Source organism: Danio rerio, chromosome 4, assembly GCF_052040795.2.
Source record: "Danio rerio strain M-AB ecotype USA chromosome 4, GRCz13ab, whole genome shotgun sequence".
Taxonomy (NCBI): Eukaryota; Metazoa; Chordata; class Actinopteri; order Cypriniformes; family Danionidae; genus Danio; species Danio rerio.
Genome location: NC_141024.2, coordinates 7,236,660 through 7,248,351, shown reverse-complemented (window position 1 = coordinate 7,248,351; position 11,692 = coordinate 7,236,660). Strand labels below are relative to the sequence as shown.

Below are 11,692 nucleotides of genomic sequence, written 5' to 3'. Positions count from 1 at the left end.
CCTTTTAAAAACAAAAGAAGATACTTTAAAGAATGCTGTAAATGTGTAACCATTGACTTCCATAGTATTAAAAACAAGTATAAAGGAAGTCAATGGCAACATGATTTCATTTATTTTTCTGTCATCATTTAGTCACCATCAAATGGTTTCAAACCCTTATGAGTTACCACTGATGAACAAAAATATTTTGAAGAATGCTGAAAACGTGTAACGATTGACTTCCATAGCAGTAAAAACAAACATTATAGAAGTCAATGGCTACAGGTTTTCAGCTCTCTTCACAATAACTCTGTATTCAGAATTGTAATAATTTCTGTCATCATTTAGTCACCAGAAAATGGTTTCAGACCTTTATGAGTTTCTTACTTCTTTTAAAAACAAAAGAAGATATTTTAAAGAATGATGAAAACGTGTAACCATTGACTTCTATAGCAGAAAAAACAAATACTGTGGAAGTCAGTGGCTTCAGGTTTTCATTTATCTTCACAATAACTTCTGCAATTAGAATTGCAATAATTTCTGGCATCATTTAATCACCAGAAAATGGGTCAAACCTCTATGAGTTTCTTCCTTTAAAAACAAAAGAAGATATTTTGAAGAATGATGAAAACCTGTAATCAAACTTTGCATTTTTTTTATTTAACTCTCAATTTATTTAACCCCCAAATGAAAAAAATGTTTATATTCTTTATTTCATTTCAGAGGATCTTTCATTTATTAGGCTACTGTGGCAATACAATAAAGTACTGTACCTTATCTAGCTATACATATACCTGAAACAAAGTAATGATACTTTAAGGCAAACACATTTTGACTTATGATGACTCATTTTGACTGCAACTGTATATAAAAGTAGGCACAGTTGACACACAATACTACATTAAAAACATTAATCCTTTACAGAGCAACGTGTACACATAGCAGCCGCAGGAGGACGTGACAGCAAAATCTATTACAAAGCCGGCGGAAGTGTGTCTTATGTGATGACGTCGACGCATCCCGTGTTGTGATTGGCCCTACTGTTTCCAGGTCCACGTGAAGCAACGCCTTTTTTAGCGCGTCATCAGCGGTCGTATAAAAGCGCTTCGCGGTAGCGCGCAGACACAGCCCTAGTTTGTGAGGGAAAATGTATCGCTCGCGCTCCAAGTCTAACACCGGAATCGCTTTTAATACTTTCCTTTTCACTGTGCCACTGGAATATACTCAAACGAAAAGACATTATAGTAAAAACTGGTCGTGTATTGGTTGATTTTAGGTGCGGATCTACTCATTTAAGCAAGATGCCACGGGCCAAGAAAAGGAGCGGCAAAGGTAGGTAGGATGGAATGTCTGGAAATGACCGGTTGTTTTTCGTGGCCTGCTTCGCGGAAGGGATTCTGGGATTTGTAGTTCTTTAACACGGCGCTCGCGCGATGAAATGGAAGGAAGGGAACTACAAGTCCCATGACAAGGCTACCCGTTTGTTTGACAGCCAGGAGTGTCTTTCTTTGACACAAACAAAAGAATAATTCACTGTACGAGTCTTTGACATGTGTAAATGCACATTTGGGCATCACATTTTGGTGTTTGTTTTTAAAGGAATGCTTATTTTTAAATATTAGCGATTGTCCTACTAATGACGTTATTTAAACGACGAAAGTTACAGATTGTAATTAATTAATATATGTCATACTATACAATGTGAATAATAATAAAACAAAGCTATTTATCTTGTAATGTAAACGTTAGCTTTAAGATCAATAAATTATTGTATGATAAAGTATTTGATCTTTTGTGAAATTAACTAACTACTTAAAATATAACATGTATATAATATATTACTATATATAATATAGTATTATAATACGTGTGATCTTTATATTGTTTAATGTAAGTCAGTGTGTGTTTGAGGTTATTTGAGGCCACTAGCCTGCTTATATAACAGGCCTCTTTTAAGATCAGCTAGAGGACAGGAAGAAAGAAGCAGGGGCATAAAGCCCAAATATTTCAATATAAATAAGTTTGTACCTTGATATTGACTGTTCTCAGTCCATCTGCTCACTGGATTTGAGAAGGTTTTTGAGAAGAGACTTTGTTCTGGCACCCTGCTGTAGTCCTTCACACCATCCCACATGTTATCTGTATCTCTGCTGTGCTTTTCAATACCCAGTATTTGCTTTAGTCTGGGAATCTTCACACAGCAGCTGTTTTGTTTGTATAATCTCGAAAATAGCAGTCATTGCATTCTCTGACCTTGCCAAACAGAGTTGGGGACACTTTGTACTTTCTGCAGATGACTGGCTTTTGCCGGGTGGTAACACGTGGCTGACACACACACTCATTAAAGGACTCAACAGTTCATTAGGGTCAAAGTGACATGTCAAAAATGACTGGCTGATATTAATTGTCAGACATGCTTCACTGTAAGTGTCATAATGAGGTTTGTCACCGTCTAAAGTATACTCATAAAATGAGATCATTTGTTTATTATATTGAAGTTCATTCAAAGTACACTATAAATATATAAATAAATGTATATTATTATATATAAATAAATATATTATTTATATAAATAAATATATAAATAAATATTATTTTATTTATTTATTTTTGCTTGTTCAAACTCATTTAAAATGAGCTCAAACAACAATTCTTGAGATTTCATTGGGAAAATTTATTTTATGTTCAATCCACATAATTTGTTAATGTTAATTTAATCGATTTGTGTTGGGACAGCATGAATTAATTGTGTGGAACCCTGCATTTTTTAGCGTGTATGCTACTTTTGCATAAATTTTAGTGATATTTACATTTTATTAAGGCATTAATTTAGTTGGATGCTTTTAAATTGTTTTAAATAACCGTAAAGACAACAAGAACAATAATAATGTTACAAATATTTCTATATTAAAAGTAAATACTGTTCTTTTGAAAGATTGTTTAATAATTTAAGTATAACAACTGTATCCAACATTGATAAGTAGTTAGAGACTGTATATTAAATTAAAATATTCTGCACATTAAAGTATTTTAATATTTCATAATAGACACAGAAACCTGGAATATTTGTATATTAAAATATAAGAGACTGAAATTAATCCATTTAAGTCAGTGTCGGAATAAAAATATACAATATATTCTGTAGTTTTGCCATTTTTAATGTTTCTAGTTCCTCTTTAATCCAGTAAAATGGTTATTGTTGATAAAAATACAATCTTCCAGCTGTCATACTGTAGTTTCTACAATACTCCATTAAAAGGCTGCTTGTATAAACTGCTCTTTTGAACATTAATACAATATTTTACCTCTGCATATCTCTATGGTTGTGTATATAAAAACATATTTCTACCCTCTTAAAAAGGGATTTAGCTTACTCTTATTTCTTCTTTGGATACTGGTGGTTCGTCTATATTGCATTTAAACGTATACTAATTTAACAGCATATCCACGTTAGAGAACAAATACACAAAAAATATATAACAAACTGATTTTGCTTTTCATAACACTTATTTTACAATTCTGAAACCTAAAGTTATAAGGGAAAGAATGGCAAATGAGCTTTTATAATGGCTTTCATGATATTTTACTTGTTTTCTAGCAGGTTTCATCATTTGGTTAAGCTTTTGGCTATAGTGATGTGGACTAACTGTACCAAACTTACAGTAGGAAAACTCTAATGCATTGAGTAATGCAGTCTCTATTGTCAAGGTTATGTCTGACTGTAGTCTTCACCAGTGACAGCAAAAGAGATGACAAAAGCAGCGTAATCTGCTAAAATGTTGGCGACAGTCACTTTTGCAAATGGATCGCATTACCAAAAATGATTGAGGTCATATCCAAATATCACATAAGTCAATAGTATTATTGCAGCACGCCTAACTGGCTCATTTTCAGCATTGATCTGAATCTGTTCCAGTCTTGTACTGCAGCTTGGCAAGAAAGTTGTTATCGAAGTGTGAAACTGCTTTTTGTTTTTGCAGGTGGACAACAGGGAAATGTCCAACCGTTCAGTGATGAAGACGCATCAATCGAGACGCTCAGTCACTGCAGCAGCCTCAGTGAAAGAACCAGTGCTGCAGAGGAAGGTGGGTATATTACTGCTGCATGATATTAGAAAAAAACCTGATATTACGGCATTTTATTTGTTTACTTATGTGTTGATTTTGAGTAGAAAATGTTTTTATTTAAATTTATATATTAATTTTTTTCTATTTATTTTTCTATCTATTTATTTATTTATTTATCATTTTATTTATTTATTAATTGCTTTATTTTGTTTATTCTACATTATTATTATTATTATTATTATTATTATAAATATATAATAGCTATATTTGAAAAGAATTCATTAATTTAGATTGATTGGGGGGATTTTGCAGGGCAGTGTATCAATAATAATGTAATAAAACAAATTACTAACATGGATAAAAGTGGAAAAAAACATTGATTTATGGTTTTCAGGGGAGTCAAACACTACTGAAATTGAATAATGCATCATAAAATATCACTATATTGTCTTCACTGTATAAATAATTTAATAATATTTGAAATCCATCTCAATTAGGATTCAATAAAATTATATCTGTCTGAATGCTTTGAACTCCTTTTCCACTATCAACCAAGACTGCGTGTTATGGAGTATAATTTTACCAGATTTAATTATTTATGTAGAAAGATTTAATCATTTTAGATGCATTCGGATGATTCTATTGGATGCAGTTATTGAGTTTGGATTAAATATAATAAACCAGTCACAAGCATTAATAAATACAAAATATAAAACCGCACCGCATACTTCACATTTATTAAAGTTACAAATATGTCTTATTCCTGAATGCTTTAAAGTCACCTTAAATGCTCACCCAGTCACACTCAAAGTTACGTTTTGGTAACATTTATGGTTGATTTTTACAATGACTTAAATCAAGAGTGTTTTGAAAGCTATACGAGTTTAATCCCTGTTCAACATTTTAGATTCTGCATTGTAATTATTGGATGAGCACATGGTGATATTGATGCTGAAACGATGTATTGAGCAGCTCTATATTTTCTAAGATAAATTCTACATGTCTGATTTCTCCATCTGTATTTGACAGCTGGTGAAACTGAAGAGATGGCTGAAGAGGACTTCCAGTACAAGCTGAAGGTGTACATCGACAGCACGGTGGATAAAAGGTTTGTGCTTGAGTATGTTTCTGAAATCGATTGTTCTGAATAATCCATTTCTGCCACAGTCTTGAACTAATTATGCTCCCATTCCAGTGCCAAGACCAGACAAGGTGCCCTTGATGGACTAAAGACTGCCATGGCAACCAAAATCCTCTACGACTTCATTTCCGAGAGAAGGATGACCATCACGGACGGCATTGAACGCTGCTTGAAGAAAGGTCAGTTTTGTTTGAGAATGCTGAATAGTTGAGTAATGAAGGATTGAATTTAATGTAAACCAGTTTGTTGCAATGCTATCGGTGCTGAAAGTTGGTTGAGTTTGGCTGTTTGCATTTGCAAACCAGGTAAAGGAGTGGAGCAGAGTGCCGCAGCCTCGCTGGCGTGTCTCCTGTGCATTCAGCTGGGTTCGGGGATTGAGAGCGAAGAAGTTTTTAAGAGCCTTAAACCTGTATTCAAGACCATCCTCAATGATGGAACGGCTAACATTCAAGCCAGACAAGCTGTAAGCTACATCCTTACAAGATGTGAATGTGCCCCTATTATGCATTTTTAAACCTTCCTAATTTTGCTGATCGCCTTTTTAAGCCCAATACCAATTAAAGTATTATTATATATATATTTTTTTTAAACCCCTTCACCTCGGCTCTTGAAATTAAGTGTGAAAGGGAAGGGCTTCAGTTTTACCCCTAAGAAATGGGACAACACCTACACACGTCATCATATGTAGTCACAAGTTTATACTTCGTATGAGACCTGCTGTAGTTATTGCAGTTGCATTATTATTTTTGGTATTCATCTTCAGGAAATCACTGAAGGCTATGTAAAAATCTATTGCAATATATTGTTTTGCTTTGTCGCAATAAATAATCAATGTTTTATTGCACAAAATTATTAGTTTACCCGACGTCAGTGTCACTGTCACTCCTCAATATCCACCATTCTGTTTGCGGTGGGCGCTGTTTGAGTAAATGGGCGCAAGCAGCAGCCAGTGTAGAACACAAGTTACAAACAACAAAAAAAAGGAGCGCTGGGGGAATAAAAAGGGTGAAAAATGGCGAAAAACAATTAATAAAGTGGGGAGACACTTCGGGTTTTACGGGACAGTCGATGGAAAGGCACTGGAGAAAAACTATGCAATCTGCAAAAGCTGTTTTGCAAAGATTAAATATAACCATAATACTACAAATACACCTTATTTGACATCACAGTGAACTACTGTTAGGAGATAATGTTGGCAAACCAAGTCAGCCGACAATCACTACTGTGTTTAAAGGCACAGAGTATAAAGCACTTCACAGTAAATTACTATCGATGTTTCTTGGTTTACACGCGTTAATTAATTTTCATGTTGTTGTTTTTTTTTTATGTTCATGCACTTTTACCTGTATAGCTGTACAGCGTTTACCATTAAGACCAGCAGGCAGTGAGTTATTATGCAAATGCATATTTCTTTGCACAGTGTTGGCATTAATAAATGCATAAGATTTCCTTATTATGGTTATTTTGTTCTTTGTCAGTCAGGTATATCGTGTTATATCGTTGAGGAAATTTCGCGATAGATTTCGCAAATCGTGATATTATCATTATCATGGGCTGCATATCGCCACAGAATTGAATCGGGAGTTACCTGTATCATCCCACCCCTAATCATGTTATCATAATTATATAATGTGGCTCGTAACTGCACCATGTATTTATACCGTGGCCATATTATAACTACGCAAGAAAACAACATTATAGGTATATCAAACACTGTAAAAGTGTTCACAGTTTTCTGAAACGGTTCAAGCATACCTATAAACCACACCAAATAAGAGACGAATAACATCTGAAAAGCATAAAGGGGCACTTTTAAATAAAACTTTGAAATCCTGCAAAATGAGAGACTAACAATCTGCTGATCTACACTTTGTGTTTCAGTGCGCGACAAGTCTAGGCCTCTGCACTCTTGTAGCAGAAGATGATATCATGGTAAGTGATGGAATGCAATAGAAGTCTTCTAGACTATTTACACTATAGATGTGTACATATGAAGTTAATAACATTTCTAAATGCTAAAAGAATAAAGAAGTCCATATAATGCACTATTAAATGAAATATGGATTTAAAAATGTCATGACGAAAGCTTTTGTTTAACCTTTAATTCAGGGGTGTCCAAACTCGGTCCTGGAGGTCTAGAAAGCCTAGTAGGAGCATGATTAGGTAGCACAGGTGTGTCTGATTGGGGTTGGAGCCAAACTTTGCAGGACAACGGCACTCCAGGACCGAGTTTGGGCACCCTTGCTAACTTATTTATATTAGACTTCAACATTATTTTAAGTTAACACATTTTTACTTGATGTTTTAAGTCTGTCTGTTTGACTTGTAAAATAAATTAGGTACAACTTTAAAAATCAAAGTGAGCAACCATTTTTATAAAAACCCTTAAGATCATTGGAGTCACATTGAGATGCATATTAAGAGCCTCTGACAACCAGTCATTGTGACCGCTTTCATTTTTGGGTGAACTATCCCTTTAAGAGCTCAAAGTGATTCGGAGTTCAACTCAAAACTGCTTTCTTTAAGCACTGTGATGCATGAAGTGGTTTCTGACCTGATGTTTTTGTCTCCTCCAGGATGTGTACGCCACCATGGAGTGCTTTGAGAGCCTGTTCACCCGCTCGTACATCCGGGAAGACGGAAGCAGACCTTCAGTGAGTCCTCCAGTCACGCAGCTCCACACCAACGCGCTCTTATCGTGGGCTCTGCTTCTCACCATCTGCACCGGCAGCCACATCAGAGCCATCGCGCAGAAGTAAGTGCTGGAAAACACTATATTCAGTGCAATGGGAAAACTGTACACCTAATAAACTGTGAAAGAACACCACGAGCATGCATTTATTGAAGAATGATTGAACATTAGCATGTAATCTCAGTTTATCTTCCCTCTTCATAAGGCATATTTTATTAGAAAGTGAACATTTGAAGACTATGAATGCAGTTTCAAACTGATATTTGATTGTTTTATTTAATTTTGTATATTATTTTTTATAGACATCTGGCTAAACTTCCACGTCTGCTGGAGAATGACGATGTCAACATGAGGATTGCTGCTGGAGAGACCATCGCCCTCCTGTTTGAACTCATTAGAGATGTTGAGCCTGTAAGTTGTGCAATTAATTAATAAATACATTTTCCTCAATTTGTACGACATATTTAAATGTTTATTCATTCTGTTCAGTAAAGTATTAATAATGAGAGGTAAACCAAGTACATTTTAAATCATAAACCTAAAAATGCAAGTAATTATTTTAATACAATTGTTGTATATTAATACATAATACATTAATAGTTAGTAAAATAGTTTAATTGTTGTATTTTACGGTTGCTGAAATTTGCATTTGTAAAATATGTAACTTATTACTAACTTTTTGTTTAAATGATTAAACTTGGTTTCTTTTAAATATTACAATCTAATGCTATTACTATTATTCATCTAACATGTATTAAAATAAAATGTCATTTTTTAAAATGTTATTGTAATAACATGATAGTAGCACGATTTAAATAACATTTTCCTAAATCTTACTATATAGCTAGCAGTTAATTTTACTTGTATTAATTGATTTCAAATGCATTAAATATGAATTATAGTAATTAAACAATTAACAAATGTTATTTTAAACGTGAATGCATTTCTTAAATATTTCAGTGAATTCATGTTGTTTATCAAATTATTCCACAAAATGCATGATTGATACGCTTTATTAGTTTGAATAAATCTTGTTATATATTTTATTGTGGTTTTATTTATTTTATTATTATTATTTCTTTGTTCCTAATCTACCATAACCTGTAATTTGACAGGAGTTTGATTTGGATGAGTGGGAGCCGCTGTGTGAGAAGCTGAATGCTTTAGCCACAGACTGCAACAAACACCGAGCCAAAACGGATAAGAGGAAGCAGAGATCTGTTTTCAGAGACGTCCTGAAGGCTGTAGAGGTGAGACTGAAAGTAGACCGAAAGTTGACAGACTCAGGTGTGCTGTAGTTAAGATTCTGACCTCTACTCTACTCTACTCTACTCTACTCTACTCTACTCTACTCTACTCTACTCTACTCGGACCAGGATGGAGATTTCCAAAGTGAAACAATCCGATTTGGCACAGAGCGAATGCTCATCGACAGCTGGGTCAGAAAGAGAACTTATGACGCCTTCAGAGAGTTCGTCGGCTCTGGGATGAACTACCATCTACAGGTAAAACTCTCAGATTAGATGAAAATGAATCCAAAATTTTAATAATAAAGTATTTTTTGATTGATTAATCAATACATTGATTAATTGATTGATAATGTTATTTAATACAAGTTATTTGTTGCCTTCAACTCTTTTCATTATATGTCGTTAATAATAAAATAATTAATTATTAAATTAAACTTAATCTTTAAATAGTTTGTTTTGCTTTTGCATTAAACAATCTTAAAAAATTGAGTTAACAATAGTAATATAGATAATTATTTTTTTAAGTTGTTTTAATGTTGTATTTTCTTCAGCAATATATGTAATTTTAATAGTTATTTTTTTATTTTATTATTATTATTTTTTTACCTAAGCATTAAACAAATTCAAAAAAAAAAAAAAAAAACTTACTAAATCTTTTCTTTTTTTGTTTTCTTCCATCATTTTACTTGGGTTCACATTACTAAAACAAATTTTCATGTGATTCCAAGTTTCAGATAACTTTTGTCAAAATAAATTGTCAAAATATGCATGATGTAAAACTTTAGATTTTAAATCATATAAAAAGTTTTATTTTTAAAATGCGTCCAAAAAAAAGGTAATGAAATATGAGGTTTATTCTTCTGTCCGCAGGCAAACGAGTTCATAAGAGACGTGTTTGAACTGGGACCACCAATGTTGATCGATTCAGCCACTCTCAAAGCCATGAAGAGCTCCAGACTGGAGAGAGTAAGCAAACTGCAGCTTCTCCATGCTCATTTCTACACCGAGTTCTTCCTTTAAAATATAAAGTTATAAATATATCTTTTCTTTCTTCAGCACCTCTACAATGCAGCTGCGTTTAAAGCTCGAACCAAGGCGAGGAACAAATGCCGGGACAAAAGAGTGGATGTTGGAGAGTTTTAGGAAGTTTTGTAAAGCACATGAATTCTTTCTTCTATTTATTCTTTGCATTCCGGTCATTTTTATAAATACAAACACATTTCTATTAATATATATGTTAATATTTGCTATTGATTAACTCACTAATTCCTCATCGATCCTAATGTATGTCTGTATTTAAGTGGTGTTGGTGTGGAGTCAATTTTCCTTCTATTGTAGTTTGTGTATTTGTAGGTCTGTAATGTAATGAGTGGGAAAGTATTTATGACTTCTGTGTTTCGGGTGGTACTGTAGTAGTGGCAAGGCTGTACAAAATGATTCAAAAAAGTTAATAAAATTAGATTGATTGCCCCTATTCTGAAGTGGTTGTTGTTGTTTTTTTTGGTCTGCATGATTATAATACACACAGTTGAAGTCAGAATTATTAGACCCCAGTGTACCCCCCCCATTTCAGTGTAACACACTTCTAAGCATACTAGTTTTAAAAAATGATCTCTTATCTTTGCCATGGACATTACATCTAATACAGGAATCAGACTGAAATTAAATACCTTTTAAGACTTTCCATTCATTTTAGGACCTCATTACTACAAGTTTCGACCAGTAACATTGCCGACATTTTAACTTGCAGTACATTTACTAAATGACTCGCACTTTACAATAAGGTTCATTAGTTAATGTTAATTAATGCATTTACTAACATGAACAAACAATGAAAAATACATTTACTACGTTATTTGTTCATATTAGTTAACATTAGTTAATGAAAATACAGTTGTTCATTGTTAGTTCATGTAAACTCACGGTGCATTAACTAATGTTAACAAGCATGGACTTGAATGTTAATAATGCATTAGTAAATGTTCAATTATGATTTATAAATGTTGTACATGTGTTGTTCATGATTATTTCATGTTAGTAAATGTATTTACTAATGAACCTCATTGTAAAGTGTTACCACTAAATGAAAACTGATTGCAAGACACAAATTTTAAGCTAATACTCTATTTATATACTGAATAAAAATGTTAATCCAGCAGGTGGATAAACCTTCACAACAGCACTAATAACAGTGTTTTCCTGGTTACTGCAGTAAACCCAGCAGCATGATGTCAAAGCAGGAATTATTTTTTTTTTTTTACTTCATAAGCTAAACAGCATCCCAATATTCAAAGATTAAATTCAGGTAAACTTTAGCATACTGATACTGCATTTAATACCTTGTAAAATAGCATTTAAGACTTTTTAATACTTTAAGGGCCTTAAATTGATTTATTAATTTAATACTTGTATATACAGTTGAAGTCGAAATTATTAGCCTTCCTGAATCATTAGTCGCCCTGTATATTTTTCCCCCAATTTCTGCATGGAAAGAAGATATTTTCAATGAATTTCAAAACATAATACAGGGCTCCCACACTTCTTGAAAGTACATAAAAGTACT

General features: G+C 33.2%; 1 protein-coding gene across 1 annotated transcript; it reads left to right on the top strand.

Moving 5' to 3' along the window:
* Positions 1-1,125: 1,125 nt before the first annotated feature.
* ifrd1 (interferon-related developmental regulator 1) lies at positions 1,126-10,603 on the top strand. Its single transcript, NM_001076555.1, is given in 12 exon segments — positions 1,126-1,311; positions 3,960-4,064; positions 5,076-5,154; positions 5,242-5,366; positions 5,493-5,650; positions 7,069-7,119; positions 7,764-7,942; positions 8,182-8,290; positions 8,995-9,129; positions 9,256-9,384; positions 10,000-10,095; positions 10,186-10,603. Coding segments are annotated over 12 exon segments (1,284 nt in total). The 5' UTR covers positions 1,126-1,280; the 3' UTR covers positions 10,273-10,603.
* The last annotated feature ends 1,089 nt before the right edge of the window (positions 10,604-11,692 follow it).